At 56.5% G+C, this 17,170-nt stretch overlaps 1 protein-coding gene and 1 long non-coding RNA gene across 2 annotated transcripts; both read left to right on the top strand.

Annotated features, from left to right (window-relative positions):
- The first annotated feature begins 6,452 nt into the window (after positions 1 to 6,452).
- LOC131421155 (uncharacterized) lies at positions 6,453 to 8,889 on the top strand. The gene is made up of 3 exons (XR_009223775.1): positions 6,453 to 7,672; positions 7,763 to 8,136; positions 8,804 to 8,889. It is a non-coding gene; the product is annotated as an uncharacterized LOC131421155 (long non-coding RNA).
- A 2,604-nt stretch (positions 8,890 to 11,493) lies between these two features.
- On the top strand, positions 11,494 to 16,271 carry GPR132 (G protein-coupled receptor 132). The gene is made up of 2 exons (XM_058567917.1): positions 11,494 to 11,521; positions 13,671 to 16,271. Exons 1-2 carry the CDS (start codon positions 11,494 to 11,496, stop codon positions 14,777 to 14,779), a joined length of 1,137 nt encoding a protein of 378 aa, XP_058423900.1. The 3' UTR covers positions 14,780 to 16,271.
- The last annotated feature ends 899 nt before the right edge of the window (positions 16,272 to 17,170 follow it).

The following is a 17,170-nucleotide window of genomic DNA, read 5'->3' as shown; positions in this document are numbered from 1 at the left end:
ACTTGGTTGAAACCACAGCTCCTGATGCACAGGCAGGGTGTGCTCTGGTCAGAGGAACACGGGTCGGCAACGAGAGTTTCAGAATCACCGAGCCCTTGGGGTGACACTTCTCGAAAGCCCCGCTCCTCCCCCAGCCTCCTCTCTCTCAGGGCTGTTCTCTTTGAACTGCCCCGAAAGCCCCTTCCCTTGCTGGCGCCTGGGGAACTCCTGCCCTCTGATGAGGCCAGCGGAATCCCCTGGAAACCCCGGAGAGCCCCCGCCTTCCGCTCCCCCAGCCCCTGATTCAGCACCGCTGAGGCCCAAGGTAGGAAAAGCAGGGCCAGTGCCCTGCTCCATGCAGGGCGGGGAGGCACCTGGGGGTCAGGAAAGGCTGGAAGACTCGAAGGAGGAGAAAATGATCATCTAAGCAAACAGGATCAGGCTTCGTAGGAACAGACTGACACAAACACGAAGCAGGGCTCACTCTGGTGGGCAGCATTTGGAAATCGAGGGACAAAATTAACCATAATAACAAATCTAAAGAGACAAGCCATATAATCATCCCCACAGAGGCAGGGTGGATAATTTGCCCAATTTGGGACCATTTGAGTATCCTTAAGAATAATGACTATGGTGGATGGAAACACATTGAAGATATAAAATCCATGAGTCTTGCACATCCACGTTCACAGCAGCACTATTCACAATAGCCAAAAGGTGACAGCCACCCCAGTGTCCACTGACGGTGAATGAGTAGACGATATGTGGTAAATCCATACAAGGGAGTATTATTCAGTCTCAAAAAGGAAGGAAATTCTGACATCTGCTACGACATGGATGAACCTGGAGGACATCATGCTGAGTGAAATAAGCCAGACACAAAAGGATAATACTGTGTGATCCACTCATATGAGGTCCCCAGAGGAGTCAGATTCATAGAGAGAGAGAGTAGGATGATGGGTGCCAGGGGCTGGGGGAGGGGGAGTTAGTGTTTCATGGGGACAGAGTTTCAGTTTGAGAAGGTGAAAAGTTCTGGAGATGGATGGTGGTGGTGGCTGCACAACAATGTGAATGTGCTTAATGCCCCTGAACTGCACACTTAAAAGTGGTTAAAATGGTAAATTTTATGTTAAGTATAATTTAGCACAATAAAAAAATCTATGAGTCCTTAATGATATTCAGAGAAAGAGAGAGAGAGAGTCAAGTCCTCAGCTATGGCTGGACAAGACCACTGCCCCGCCGGTGGGGAAGAGGGTCATTTGCTCCCAGCTGAGGAGGGCACCCTCGTTCCACCCCAGCCCCCAGCTGATGGTGTGGAAGCATCGCACAGCTGGAAATTTACCACTCGGAAACCTAAGGGGATGGTTGACTTGGCGGGCTTATGGGTGAAGGAGAAGCTCCCAGGACAGGTGGCTGGGGTGCTGGAAGTGACGTACGTGTGTGCCCCCCGTCGATGATCTGCACCTTCAGAGAAGGGCCGTGAGCCTGCCGGTGTGTCGTCACATGCTCTACAGAGTTACAGTCACCAGACACGCTCAGCTGAACCCACCAGGGCTTTAGAACCAACTTCGAGTTACAGGTGGTGGAGGAGCGTGTTAAATGACACAGAAGGACCCAGCCAAGCAAATCCAGAGTGGGTGACATTTTATGAGACAGTCTAGTTAGGGTTAGGGTTAGGGTTAAACATCCTGGGCTGAAAGGGTGAGGCACTGCTTCCGATTGAAAGAGACTTAAGAGCCATGACGTCCGATCGCAATTCTCAGCCTCTGCTTGCACCCCAGTTTGAAGAACCCACTGGAAAACCCGTGGGGACCACTGGGAAGTTGGCAGGGGGAGGGTACAGTGGGCTGGTGGGAAGGGAGAATGGCTCTGGGTTGTGGGGGCATTTGGTTCTGGAGGTAAACACAGAAGTGTCTGGTGCTGAGTCCTGCGGTCTGCGCTCTGCTTAGACACATGGACACAGGAAGCCCATCTAGGAAAATCTTTACATCTGTTGCATCTGGTAGTGGTTACACAGATCTTCATCACTCTCCCTTCTCATTATAAAGCCTTTAGAAATCAGGAGGAGAGTGGATGCAAGGTGCTTGGATGTGCAAATTACCCTGGGCAGCTGCCCGGAGAGCCAGGAGCAGGACGGCAGGAGAGAGACGCCGCTGTCCACTCTTTTACAGCTCCTGAAATTTGAATCTGTGGGTACATGACCTGTTTACAGTGGTGGATCATTCTCCCCCGTCCTGAGATGATGAAAGCGAGAGTGCAGACAGGACACGTGAGGAAGCCCTTCCAGGTTTCTCGGGCACCTGCCCGGTGGAAGTTGGGGATGATGGAAGCATCTTCTTGAGGGGACCCCTCTTCTTGAGGGGACCCCGGGGACTTTGTCAAAAGGGGACTGTGGCAGGGGGCCGGCCCTGTGGCGTAGTGGTTAAGTGCGCGCTCCGCTGCTGGCAGCCCGGGTTTGGATCCTGGGCACGCACTGACGCACCGCTTGTCAGGCCATGCTGTGGCGGCGTCCTATATAAAGTGGAGGAAGATGGGCACAGATGTTAGCTCAGGACCAGTCTTCCTCAGCAAAAAGAGGATTGGCATGGATGTTAGCTCTGGGCTGATCTTCCTCACAAAACAAAACAAAACAAAACAAGGGGGACTGTGGGGTCCCCTGTCCTCCCAGCTGGAAAACACTCAGCCCTCAGGAAAAGGGCCCGAGGCCTTGCCGGGCAAGCTCACCTGGTTCTCCACCCCCGACTCAGCTGGTGCCCCTCAGCCCCTCTCCTCCCTGAAACCTCCTTCCCACACACCTCCTCGGCTGGTCAGGAGTTTGTGCGCGGGAAGAGGCAATAGTGCCCTGGGGGTGGGGGTGGGCAAATCTGCTGCCCCCCAGCTCACACCCCTCAGCCCCTGTCCCCCAGGAGCCCAGCCTTCCTTCCAAGACCCCGTGGAGGAGCCCAAGGGGAGGGTCCAGCTGACCTAACTGGAATCAGCTGCCATCCCCAGCCCAGCAGCCACGGCACAGAGGGTGACAACACAGAGATTGGATCTGTGCTTCACGCCTGGACCCATCATCGGAGGTGCAGGGGATCCCTAAGTGGGGGTGCAGAAGGCAGCATGGACAGCATGAAATGACAGCTGTCCTTCGCCATCCCTGGGGGCACCTGGCCAGCTTGCTTGACGTGGGCTCTGCCCTGCTGAGGCCTGACCTCCTCAGATCCCAGGGCCTCTGGAGGCCGCTGCCAAGGGACGTGGGTCTTGGGCCCGCCCAGAGCCTCAGTGCCACCGGCTACTGCTCATTCGGGAAGGGCTGTCTTGGGCTTGAGCCCCTGGGAGGCAGGTGACCCCTTGGGCGGTGGCCTGTGGTGGGCATCACAGCCCCCTCGGCAGCTGTTTCCAGAAGGCTGAGATGAGCCCTGTGCTCACACCCACATGTGCTCCTTGCCCAGCTTTCTAGGTTCTCGGCGGCCACCCACGCCACGCTGAGAAATCACCGTTCAGGGTGGAACTGAGAGGGAGCCCTGCAGGCTGGGCGGGCCGTGACCCAAACATCGCCCGGGGAAAGTCCAGAGTGGGGTGTGCCCTCCATGGGGCTCCCCGGCCCTGGACACGCCCAAGGGTGTGCTGCCTTGAATCCACCGCCATTTATGACGCCTGTGGCCGTGCTGTGCACGGATGCCCCAGAAATGCTGGCGGGCCCAGCCCTGCCCCATGCTGAAGAGCCAGGAGCAAGTCAGGCCTCGGTGGTGGGCGCAGGGCAGGGGCCCACACTGTGCCCTTTGTCTCACCCCGCAGCCCAGAACCAGCTGTGGGGCAGAGAGTGGTCTGGGGAGGCAGTGCCCTGTGTGTCTTGTGGTGTCTGTCTGGGGACACTAGGCGCCAGCAGCTCACGTCAGCGGGACCCACGTCCAGCCCGAGCCAGCTGAGAAGATCCTGAGCAAATGCAGGTGGCACGGCCTATCTCTGAGTGTTATCAGAGCGAGAGGAGAAGTGGGTCTGGTCCCGTTTCCTGCCGTCTGCCCCGAGGAAAGTGACGAGTCACCAGCGAGACAACGCTGCACCCAGGTTGGCCAACCCCGACGTTCGCTCTGTGTGCGGTCAGGGGAGTTTCCGAGAGAACGTACTGGGAGCCGGCGACTTCCTGAAAGCTCTCAGCTGGGCCTGCAGGGAGAGGAGCTTGGGGCACGCCCGCGCCAGGATGGCCTGAGTAAGTCACAGCTCCTCGTGCTGGGGAGCCGCTGGGGGAGCCCCTGACAGGTGGGGGTCTGAAAGCAAAGGTGATTTGTTGGTGTAGAGGTGGGGGCCTGGTGGAGGGTCTTACCCTGGGTTCCTTCACCGAGAGAACCCACGGGCACCGGTGCCCACAAACGTGTGGTGGGGCAGGAGGATTTGGGGGCAGAAGGACAAGGGCTCCTGTTACTCCTTTAGAGTCTCTTCTACCCTGAGATTTTCTTCTGCAAAGTCCCCACTCCTGGCTGCTGGTCCAGGGGGCCGGGAGTCAGGAGCTCAGGGGCAGGTTCGTCCCTGGCACGTCTCCTTGCCCTCTTCCCAGGCTCTCGGGAACTTCCCGGGTGCCATGTGGTTGTCGCTGATTCTCAAGGTGCTGGGCAGGGGGTGGGATCTAAAGCATCCGGCTCCCTTGCCCCCGGGGCTGCCTGGGCTGAGGGGCACGTGGGGCATGACGGGGTCTGGGCAGGGTCTCTGCTGGGTCACAGGCATGGTCCTGGGGCCGGACAGCTCTCAGGCCTCCTAGGACGGTGTCCGGCGCCGGGCCGGGCGTAGTGGATGTTCCACACGTCTGCCGTGTGTGGTGAGGGGTTGGCTGCTGAGGACGGGGGGGTCGGGCTGGACAGTTCTTTCAGGCGTCTCTGTGCACAGGACGGTGACAAGACGATGTTTAGATCCCCCAGGTGCAGGGGGAAGGGCAGAGACATCGTGGGCGATGCGGGGAGACACAAGCAAGAACTGGGTAGACACGGGGTGTCCAACCTCAGCAGCAGTCAGAGAAATGCAAATACGTTAGAAAAAAAAGTCTATCAAAGTGGAAGAAATAGAAATGGATTCCCTGTGTCAAGAGGGGATGAGACAGAGGCCCCCGTCCGCTTGGTGAGAGTGCACGTGTGTGTGTTGTTGGGGCTGGTAACTCAGTAGTTCCCCCCAAGTTTATCCTAAACCCAAAGACAGAAATGGAGTCAGAGATTTGGGTGTCAGGACGTGGGAGTGAAAGACTGGAAATAACCCAAAATGTCTGGCAACCGTGAAACGGTTACAGAAATGACAGCCAACCCACCAGACGGGCCATCCAGGCCGAGGAACCAGGTTTACAACAGATGTGTACTGGGATAGGGAACTGTCCTTAAAGATGGCAAGTGAAACAGAGTTAGACCTAGAGCGTGTGGGGGACACGCGAGGCTTCGTTGTCTGTGCTTCTGCGTCTGTTGGAAAAGTTCCTTAGTAAAAAATATATTTTAAAAGACTGCAAGGACATAATGCAAATACAGTAAGGGCTTATTTAAGTAACATTGTGCTGAAAATAAATGGCTAAGTAGCCGTAGGTGAGTGTGCTGGGGGTGGTGGCAGTGGCCCCAGGAGAGGTGGGCTGGAGTGGTGAGGAGCCGAGGGGACAGGCAGGGCTGGCCCGGGCAGGGAGGAAGGGAGGACGGGAGACCCAGAGCAGGCATGAGGGGCTTCTGGCCGACCCGGGCCTGCCCACCCCGTGGCCTTGTGGCTCTGGTCATTCGAGCAGCCTCACCTTGACCATCATGTCCAGACAAGCAGGACCGCTGTGGTGGGGCAGTGACCAGGCGCCCAGCCTGTTGTATTTCCCCCAGAGCACAGACCAAGGATGGAGACCCCCACGTCCAACAGGCCCAGGCTGGCATTGCGGGCATGGCGGGCTTGGCCCTTCCTCGAGGCCTGGGTCTGGAAGCAGCATGCCACTGAGTCAGGCCCTGCGTCTGCACTGGGGCTGTCCCATGGGGTCTGTCACTCTGCCTGTCCCACAGCGGAGACTGTCTTTCTGGGTCCCCAAAGGCGGGCCTGGCCATGGGGTGAAGAGAGGAAAGAGCGGGTTACGGTGAGCCTCCAAGAAGGGCACTGCTGGCACAGGAACCACCCCTCCGGGCCCCGGGCCTCCCTCCAACACGCAGCCCCCCGGAGGCCAAGAGGGGACCCAGGCCCACCTGACCCCAGCCTAAGGTGAGCCTGTACTTAGGGGTAGGCAGCCCACTCCACTGCACACGGGCACTCCATCCATTGCTGTCCCGGCCAGGCTGGACACTGGGGTCAGCACTCCCACTCCACACCCAGGGCTGGGCTGCCCTGTGTCCTAGTCTCTAACCCAGGATGACACGAGGACCCACTGAGGTCAGGTGGGCATGAGGCCCTGGGCCCCTATGGTCTCTCTCACCCCGAGGTGTGGGGGAGATACATGGGGAGTGTGGAGAGGAAGCAGAAAGCGGAGGCAGTGACGGTGGGGAGCAGGGGTCACCAGGTCTGGGAAGACCCTGGGAGGAGGCCCATGGGCTGAGACCTGAAGCCACGTGCCTGTCAGGCAGAGAGTGGCCTGGACAGAGCCTGGACAGGATGAGCTGAAGAGTGAAAGGCCAGGCGGCTGGAACGTGGGTCCAGGGAGTGGACAGAGGGGCGGGATCGGTGAGGGGTGTCAGGACGCCCCGGAGGGCTGTGAGCCACTCTCTCGGCCGCCCCAGCACCTGGCTGTTCCGGCCTGGGCCTCGTGCTGGGCCCACTGGTTCTTTCAACGTGGTGCCCCACCCCATCTGTCCAGCCAGAGTGTCAGCCCTTGACGGTCAAGGACGTGGCCCTGGATCTGGGGACACCAGCACCTTGCACCACACAGGCTGCACGGGGCGGGAGGGGCCGAGCATGCTGCCCCAGGACCCCCCACCTCACCCCTGGCTAGTCTGTGGTCCAGGAGTGCAAGCCTCTGGGGCCTCAGAGGGGCAGGCTGCGAAGGGCCACCCTGCCCGCAGGCCTCACCTCAGGAGGGGAGGGCGCATTTCCACCACTTCCTCTGGCTTTTGCCGAAGTTGCTTCTAGAGACACTGCCCCTCTGCTCCTGTCTACATCAGGGAAGAGCAGGCCGCGCAGCCCCCCAGGGAGGGCTCATCCTCTCAGCTTTCCAGAAAGCTCTGGGAGTGAATGTGAAGGCGGCTGACTCCCAGCAGCCCCTTCCTTGGGCAGCTTGGCCAGTTCTGATGAAGGAAACCTGGCCCTGATTGAGGGGCCCCTTGCCCCCAGGACTGCTTCCAGATGTGCTGCCATCCCAGTAGCTCCTCCCTTGGGGGCCCCAGTGCACGTGGCCACCTCACCAGCTGGACGCCCGCCCTCCCGGGACCCCTTAGTCAGGCTCACCCCTCCCTCACCCCCGGAGTCGGCTGGGTCTCCGTTTCGGGGGTCTGCATCTCTGGCTGGGCCACGGCCCCAGGGACCACACGGACCCCGCTGGGCCACGGCTGGGAGCGCCTTACACCAGCTCCTTAGAGGGCAGAGTCCTGCACGTGGCCTCCTGGGCCAGGCTGTGGACCTCCGTCCCGGGGGACCCCCTTCTCGACTTGCAAGGGGCTGACCTGAGACCGGGTGGCGGGGTGGGCGAGGCCCTGTGACCCTCCAGGCCCATCAAAATGTCAGCATCACTTGGAGACGGCATTTCCTGGTTCTTTCTTGCCTCAGCGTCTCACCTTTGCGGGTATGTTCTAGGTACTAGCTCAAAATTCTTGTTAAGTCAGTGAACTTTCTGAAGATTCAGGTAAACATCTTTGCTTCCTGTTTTTTCCAGCTGGTAGAAACACACTTGTAAAAGGAGGGCTGGAGGTGAGTCTGCGGGTGGCACGGCCAGCGCTCCCAGGAAGCCGATGCAGCCGCTGTCTCCCTCTGACCAGGTGGCGGGGGGTCGGGGGGGGGGAGGGCGGGATTGGAGGCAGTGTGGTAACCCCTCCGGGCCCAGCCTCCGTCCCTCCGTCTGCAGGACCCAGGGACCTGGGCCTGCCTTGCAGGGCAGAGCGGGACCCAGCGGCCCCTCAGGGCTCAGGGTGCGCTGTCCACCCCGTCTGAGGATGGATTTAGAGCGATCGCCACCCCCCAGACCCTTTCTGGCTGACCAGGGTGGAGCCTGTTCTAGGGGCACCTCTGGTTGGGGGAGGAAGCAGAGAGGTAAGGCATCCTGGATGCCACCCCAATCCACTGTGCCCTCAGGCCCGCCCACGCTCTGTGCGCCGAGGGCACCATGGGTGCTCCCCGACGGGTCCTGGCCCGTTCACATGGGATGTGCTGTCATGCTTTTAGGTCACATTCGCTTCACGTCTGGGGTAACTATTTCACCAGGAAAAATTCCTAGGTAGAATTTTACCAGATCAAAAGTCAAGCACATTGAAGGTTATTGGAAACATGTTGCAAAATTGTGCTCTGAAACATTTGTGCCAGTTTATGCTCCGTCTGTCTGCACGGTAAAGGGAACCCACTGCCTCACACTCTCATCTACACTGAGAATTGAAGTTCTGTGTTTTTGTCAACCTAGTAGGCAAAAAAAGACTATCATTTGGATGTTCGCATTTCTTTGATTATAAGTGCAGTTGAGCATTTTTCAGATTTTTAGGAGCTATTTCTATTTCTTCTGTGAATTATCTGAGCATTGCCTTTGACATTTCTTTCTTTTGTTGATTTGTGGGAGTTCTTTATATATTAAGGCTCTGCTGTTGTATCCCACAGGATAAGTACAAGACTTGGCGCATCATAAATGCTCGCTAACCATTTGTCAAATGACTTCATTTGTGATTTAATCTGATTTCCCTAAAGCAGTTTCAACGTGCTCTTTCTCCAGGTCATTTTAAACTCTCGGAGTAAACTTCTCAGTAGGACGGACAAGACTTAGAGGAGTGCTGGAGGGCTTACTGCAGAGCCGACTGAAACCGGAACCCCGCAGTATGCTAGGTGAGAGCCCCCACCCCACGCCTCCTTTGACTTTAGACATTTAGGAGGGAGCCCAGAAGAACTTTTCTATAGTGCACTTAGTCTCATAACAGGGATAATTACTTCAAAAATCAGCATGCAAAAATTGGTTTATCGAAATAAAAACTAACTCAGAAACAATAAAGCCAGAGGATCTCCATCAAGACACGGGGAAGCGCCCGTTTCTTACTCTTTGAAGTGTGGAAAAAACCCAGAATGGGACTGGGAGGAGACCCGCAGGCTCCGGGTGTCGTCTGGGCCTCGGGTCGCACCCGTCTCTTGTGACAGACCCAGTGTCGAGCTGGAGAGGCGTCACAGATGCCCCGTGGGAGCCTCCCCCTTCTCCAGAGGCTCCTCTGCCCCCACCCCAGGAAGGCTCTTCTTCCGGGAGCTCAGGGCCCCTTGTGTGCACTGGTGGGCGAGCGGGCAGGCTGTCACCGTGCACCCCGGGTTGGTCACCAGATTGGGCATGGAGGAGGGACTTGGCGTGGGAAGGTGAAGACCAGAGGCCAAGTGTCTCATCATGTGTGGCCCTGAGCAGGTGGTGTGGGCTTGAACTACACTAAGAGTCCAGCAACCACGCCACAGGAGTGGGCAGTGTTGGTGGGGCCATAGGGAGCAGGGAGGGGACCAGAGCCACTCTGTGGAGGCTGAGGGCTGGGAGGAGGCCTCACGTGTGCCTCCCCCTACTTTGGATTCCCTCACGCTCTGCCCCCAGAGTGTGTGACCATTCTTGAGGTGTGGCGAGATGGGGTCGGCACTGAGATGGAGACAGGGCAGTGCTGGGGCCAGGGAGTGGGGTAAGCTCCGTGGAGGCCTCGCACGGCGAGGAGGAAGAGCTGTCTAGGTGGAAGGAAAGCTCATGCAAAGACAGGGTGTCACCTCCCACCTGAGAACGGCCCACTGCGGCCTGGGGCTCCCCTCGCCCCCACCCCGGCCACTCGCTGCAGCCCCGTCTCTTGTGTGAAGAACTGACAACCAGATCTGGCCCACTCACTCATGCCTCTGCGCCTGGACCCCTCCATCATACAGGTAGGGGTGGCAGCACACCTCCCAGAGTGTGAGGAAGTTGGGGGACGCGGTGCAGAGAAATGAGCTGCATGACAACTGCACACACGTTAAGATGGCCACTATCAAAAAAACAAAATACCAAGTGTTGGTGAGGTTGTGGTGGGAATGGGAAATGGTGCAGCTGCTGTGGAAGACAGTATGGCAGTTCCTCAAAAGGTTAAAAATAGACTTACCATACGATCCAGCAATTCCACTTTCGGGTATGTGCCCAGAAGAACCGAAAGCAGGGTCTTGAAGAGACGTTTGTACACCATATTCACAGCAGCCAAGAGGTGGAAACAACCCCACTGTCCATTGACGGATGAAGGGATAAACAAGATGTGGTAACTCCCCACGACGGAATAGTATTCAGCCTTAAAAAGGAAGGAAATCCTGATACATGCTGCAACATGGATGAACCTTGAGGGCTTGATGCTGAGTGAAATAAACTAGTCACAAAACAGCATATACTGTGTGATTCCACTCATATGAGGTCCCTAGAGCAGTCAGATTCATAGAGACAGAAAGCAGAATGGTGGGTGCCATGGGCTGAGGGAGGGGGCTGGGGAGTTAGTGTTTCGTGGGGACAGAGTCTCAGTTTGGGAAGATGAAAAGTTCTGGAGATGGATGGTGGGGATGGCTGCACAACAATGTGAATGTGCTCAATGCCACTGAACTGGAAACTTAAAATAGTAAACTTTATATTATGTATATTTCACCAGAATAAAAAAATTTGGAAAAAAAATCGAGAGAAACGAGTGAGAGCGTGATAGGGCATCAGGATCCTGCTGCGGGGGCCAGGTGGCTCCGTTGCCCTGGGGACTGGCTATTTGATTCCTTCATGACGACTCTTCAGCTAAGGAAACAGCAGTGCTCTCCATCGCTGTCCCCCGTTTAATTCCACAACAAGTCGCCCTGCCCCGGGCGAGGCTGGTGACGGTGCCGTGGACATCGGCAGCTGGAATCCCTGGGAGACAGCACGCGAGGCCTTGGGAGCCCTGGACGGCTGGCTGGGACACCGAGGTGATGTCAGCATTTGGGACATGCCGAGTCTTCCTTGCTGGTCCATGTGGAGAAGTCAAGGGGTCATCACGCCCCAAATGTAAGTAACAAAAGTGCCTTCCAGGACTCAGGGGTCACCAGGCTGGAGAAGCAGTGGCCCCTTCAGTGCTGTCACTGAGGCCACAGCAGGCCTGTCCAGGCAGCTGTCCACTCCCCAGGCCAGAACATGGAGGTCTCCCTGCTGGTGGCTGCTGTGGCCAGGGAAGGCGTTGTGAGGCTCTGTTGGCAAATGGGCACTGAGGTTGCGGCTTTAGAAGCCTGGAGACTGGAGAAGAAAGGCTTCAATGTGCTCAAGCTGAGGTGGATCCCCCAGAAAACCATCTTCTAGAATCAGGGTAGAAAGGCATTTCGATGAACAAAAGCTGGGAGGATTTGTACCAACAGGCCCTTGTTCTCAGAATTTGTAAAGGATCCTCAGGGGAGGAAGAGCAGGACCTCAGGGAACCGGGGATGCAGGAAGGGAGCTCGAAAAAGACAGGCCGGCCCGTGGCGAGCTGTAAACTGGACTGGCTGGTGTGGAATCATAACTTCTGACGAGTGGGGTTAAAAACAAGCACAAAACCCCACACAACGGAAATGACTAGACCAGAGTCACACACAAGCGGATGAGGCCCAGGAGGATAACAGTTCTGAGGGTTCTCGAAAATTCAGGAGGGGGAAGGTTTTGGTTGACTTTAGACGCTATTAAATGTGCACATTAAAATTTCCAGGGTAATCTCTAAAAGATTAAAAATAGACTTAATAATTTCCAAATCAATGGTGGGGTGGGGGGGAAACAGAATTTAAAAAATGAACTCAATAAATCCAAAAGAAGATGTGTTAGTTTGCTCCGCCACTGTGACAAAGCACCATGGACCGGGTGGTTTAAACTGCAGACGTGGATTCTCTCCCAGCTCTGGAGGCTGCACATCAGATGTCAAGGCGTCCACAGGGTGGGCTCCTCTGAGGCCTTGAGGAAAGGACCTGTCCCAGGCCTCCCTCCTTGGCACGTGGACGGCCATCTCCTCCCTGTGTCCAAAGGCCCGCTTTTTATAAGGACACAGTCACACTGGATTAGGGCCCACCCTAGTGACGTCATTTTAACTCAATCACCTCTGTAAAGACCCCATCTCCAAAGAAGGTCACGTTCTGAGGTGCTGGGGGTCAGGACTCCAACGTGTCTTTTTTGGGGGCACACAATTCAGCCCATGACAGAAGGCAAAGGGGGAATAAAAACAAACAGAAAATGAGTACGAAATAGAAAACAAATCAAAATATATTAATAATATTATAAATACACACAAGAATGTTAAATTTTTAAATCCAACTGTAACCTTTTTATAAGTGTCACGTCTAAAACATAAGGATACAGATAGGTTGAAAGTAGAAGGTTGGAAAAAAATATACCAAATAGTCATCTAAAGAAAGCTGATATTTTTATATTAAATAATAGACAAAAGATTTTATGTTAAAACCATTATGAGAAATTATATTACTTTCCTATTGTTGTTGTAACAAATTATTACAAACTTAGAGGCTTAAAAACCTGCAAATTTGTTATCTTTATTGCTCTGGGGTTGAGAAGTGTGAAATAGGCTAAAATTGAGGTGTCGCAGGGCTTTGTTCCTTCTGGAGGCTCCAGGGAAGAATCCATTTCCTGCCTTTTCTGGCTTCTAGAGGTGTCCACATCCCTTGGCTCGTGGCCCCTTCCTCCATCTTCAGAGCTGCCAGTGGCTGGTCGAGTTGTTCACACATCCCGTCACTCCAATCTCCTTTCTTTCTGCTTCTACATCCAAGGACCCTGTGATTACATTGGGCCCACCCAGATAATCCATGATAACCTCCCTATTTTACTATTGTCAGCTGATTAACCAACTTTATTCTATCTGCAACCTTAATCCCCCTTTGCCATGTAACATGAATTGCACATAAGCCAGACAAACTACCACATTCACAGGTTCTGGGATTAGGAGGTGGACATCTTTGGGGGGCCATTATTCCACCTACCACAGAGATAAAGAGCACCATGACATAATGATACAGAGGTCAGGTCATTGGGAAAACAGAACCGTTTTAAATTCACATGCGCCGATTAACAATAGCTTCAAATATATAAAGCAAACCTTGAGAGAACTACAAGAAGGGGACAAATCCACCATCACAACAGGGGCTGTTAATCATCTTTCTCAGTAATTAATAGTTAAAAGAGGCACAAAAGAGATAAGACTACAGATTAGGATGAAGTTGTGCCCAGGCTGGGGAAGCGGGTGGGGGGCGAAGCATGGAAGCTGCTAGCAGAGGGTAGGGGCAGCACCTAATCCTAGACTCTGTTGAGAACATGCTCAGAAGAGCACTCACTCAGCAATGAGAGAGTAAACATTTTCAAGCAGACAAACAACGCTTCTGAGAAAGGACCTCAGCGAGTTGCAAGGACTCGGTACCGCACAGCCTGTGTTCTCTGTCTGTGACGCCACTGGGCTGGAGATCAATGATGTAAGGATCACTTTAAGAAACTCATTTGGAAATTTTTAAACACCTGGTGGGTCTAGTCTGGAGTTAGCATGAATCTTATCCTTTCTTAGCACCGTCAAGTCCCTTCCAGGTGGTTCCCAGCCATACCCGTCCTCATGCTTGTCTCTGTCCCGCAGGAAACACCACCCCAGTGACCCTGTCTCTGGGTGTGGCTCCCTCGAACTGCAGCGTGTCCTATGAAGAGAGCAGGGTATTCCTGGTGGTGGTGTACAGCGCGGTGTGCACGCTGGGCCTGCCGGCCAACTGCCTGACGGCGTGGCTGACGCTGCTGCATGTGCGGCAGGGCAACGTGCTGGCCGTCTACCTGTTCTGCCTGGCGCTCTGCGAGCTGCTCTACATTGGCACTCTGCCGCTCTGGATCATCTACATCCAGAACGAGCACCACTGGACCCTGGGCCCGTGGGCCTGCAAGGTCACTGCCTACATCTTCTTCTGCAACCTGTACATCAGCATCCTTTTCCTGTGCTGCATCTCCTGCGACCGCTTCATGGCGGTGGTGTACGCTCTGGAGAGCCGTGGCCACCGCCAGCAGAAGACGGCCATCCTCGTCTCCACGTGTGTCTTCATCCTCGTCGGGCTTGTTCACTACCCGGTGTTTCAAATGGAAGAGAAGGGCACCTGCTTTGAGACGCTCCCGATGACCAGCAGGATCGCTGGGTACCACTACTGGCGCTTCGCCGTCGGGTTCGCCATCCCTCTCGCCATCATCACCTTCACCAACCAGCGGATCTTTAGGAGCATCAAGCTAAGCGTGTCCCTGAGCGCCGCCCAGAAGGCCAAGGTGAAGCACTTGGCCATCGCGGTCGTGGTCATCTTCCTGGTCTGCTTCGCTCCCTACCACCTGGTGCTCCTAGTCAAAGCTGTCGCCTTTTCCTACTACAAAGGGGACGTGGCCTCCGTGTGTGCCTTTGAAGCCAGCCTGTACACGGTCTCCGTGGTGTTCCTCTGCCTGTCCACGGTGAACAGCGTGGCCGACCCCATCATCTACGTGCTGGCCACCCATTCACGGCAAGAAGTGTCCAGAATCCACAAGGAGTGGAAAAAGTGGCCCACAAAGACAGACGTCATGAAGCTCACATGTTCGAAGGACTCGGAGGAGGTGCAATTGCCCATGTCACTCGCAAATGGCCACATGTTCCCCAGGCCTGTCCGCCCACTAGGGTCACAGCTGGGCACCTGGGGCTCACTGTGCCCCCTGGAGACGCTGAACGAAGAGTCCTGCTGAGCCCAGTGCCCTGCAGGGCAGGACAGCCCGTGCGGGAGTCCAGGGGCCAGCAGCTTGGCTTCCCTTCCACTGAGCCGACCTGCCAGTGTCTGTGGCACTGGCCATGGAGCCCCTCTGGAAGACACGCCACCGATTTCTCATTCCCGGAGCCACACCCTCGGTGAGCCTCTGCCCTTCGGGGGGCCCAGCCCGCCAGGCTCTCCCACTGGGTGAAGAAGGTGGCAGCACCCCAGGGTAAGATGATTCTTCCAGGCTGCAGGGAGCCCGGGGAGCTCGTGGCAGGCAGGAGGGCCTCTTCATCCACGGCTTGTTCTGGCTGGATCACCTGGCTATTAGCAAACAGCAGGGCTGTTGGCAGAGGCCACGTGGTGCTGCCGGCAGCTGGCACATGCCGTGCACGGGGCGGGGGCCTGGTCGGCATCCATGGTAATGACTTCATTTTCTGTGCTTTTCTGCCAGTGGTGATTGGATGACGGTGATAGTAATCGTGGGGCCGTTGGGCTTCCGCCTCAGAATGTCCACACAAACCGTGCACCTTTGCGCAGTGCCCAATCACTGTGGGACCACCAGGACCTATGAGCGGGCAGGATCCCAGCCTCGAGGGCCCTCGGCTGGGGTTGGCGCTGTGCCGAGCAGGTCTGATGCCTTAGGCTGCCGCAGACCCCTCAGGGGGGCTGTGGGGCGGGGTGCCAGCTGCTCTGGCTCCAGCAGGGAAGTGGGGAGCCCCAGAAGCTCATGTCAGGAGTAGCTGTTGGCTGGCAATGCTGGCGGGCACCCCAGGAAAGGTGACACGGCTGCCCTCAAGGCTCAGAGACTGTGGAATTCCTTCTCATCAGGCCTTCTGGCTTCTTTATCGGGGGAGAGGCCGGCCGAGGGCTGGGACAGGGCGAATCAGGAGCAGGCAGGTGACAGCCCCTCGGCGCCTCCAGCCCCTCATCAACGTGGGCATGGAGCCCGGACAGAGCCTGGAACAGGGTCTGCCATGCGCCCGAGAGAAAGTGGGCGCCTGCAAACCGCACAGCTCGGAGTCAGAGCCTGGGTCTGCCCCTGACAAGCCTCATCTAGGCCAGGGCATGTCGCTGCCTCGGTTTCCCCATCTGTAACAAGGCCAATGACACCTACCTCACCGGGTCAGCATCGGGGGCTGACCCACTACCTCGCCTCAAGCACTTCACATACGCCCCCCCACCCCTCCAGCACAGCGCTGTGACCCAGCGAGCCCCACAGACCGCCCGCCACACAGAGGGGCCCCGGGACCCCCGAAGCACAGTGCAGGCGTGGGTTTTCTGTGGAAACTCTGCCAGGCCATTGTGCTGAATTATGTTCTCATTTCTGTACGGCAGCTGTTGATGCTCGTTCTTCACTGTGAGAGACATTGAGAGGATACATTTAGAAAATAAGTTTAAAAAAAAAGAAAATAAGTTTAAAAAAAAAAAGGCAAAGATACACGTCAGTCCCAACCTCCTTTTTAAATAAAATACTGTCATTTTCCCTTTCCGGGTAAACGTTTTCCTCCAGGGCTCTGTTGGAAGGCCAGGCCCATGGGAGGGGCGGGCACCTGGGCTCACAGGGATGGGCTGCGGCTTCTAGGAACAGTCTGGGATGCTCTGGGCTGGGGGAGGTTTCCACTGTGTTTTCTGTGTTGGTTTCTGGGGCTGCTGTAACTAATTACCACACACTGGGTGGCTTAAAACAAAAATTATTCTCTCTCAGTTCTGGGGGCTGAAAGTCGGAGAGCAAGGTGTGGGCGGCGCTGGTTCCCTCTGGGGCTCTGAGGGGGGTCTGCTCCAGGCCCCCCTCAGCTCCTGGCGCTGCCAGCAACCCCTGGCCTTCCCAGCTGGTGGCCATGTCACTGCCCTCTGCCTCGTCTTCACATGGCCTCCTCCTCCGCACGTCTCTGTGTCTCCTCTTCTGTCTCAAGGCCACATTCTGGGCTCCAGGGGCCATCTGGGCGCCCAGCGCTGGCACCGCTGGGTCCACGGGTGTCCTGACCCGACGTGCTCCGCCGTGCGCACCGCCTTCTGTCCTCTCTCCTCGGGGGAGCCCAGAGCCTTTCTCACTGTGACCAGGGGGTCAAGGCTGTCCACACTTAGGACCCAGCCATCCACCGTCCACGGCGCAGTGGAGGGACCGCTAGGGGCCCAGGTGGGAAGGGCCTGGCTCCGACCACGTGCAGGCTCCGTGCTGGACACAGGGGCACTCTGGGAGTGAGGCCAGCCCCGGGCTGAGCCCCCGGGGGGTAGGGGGTGGAGGGCACCAGGGACAGCTGGGGAGGCGGTGGGCAAGGGCTGGGCTAGGAGCCAGGGCCCGCCTTGGCTGGAGGCACAGCCTGCGTGAGTGCCGCCTTCCCACCACGCTCCTCTCCCTGGCGGTGGTGATGGTCCCGTCATG

This window comes from Diceros bicornis, chromosome 24 (genome assembly GCF_020826845.1).
Source record: "Diceros bicornis minor isolate mBicDic1 chromosome 24, mDicBic1.mat.cur, whole genome shotgun sequence".
Taxonomy (NCBI): domain Eukaryota; kingdom Metazoa; phylum Chordata; class Mammalia; order Perissodactyla; family Rhinocerotidae; genus Diceros; species Diceros bicornis.
This window is presented reverse-complemented; position numbering and strand designations above follow the sequence as displayed.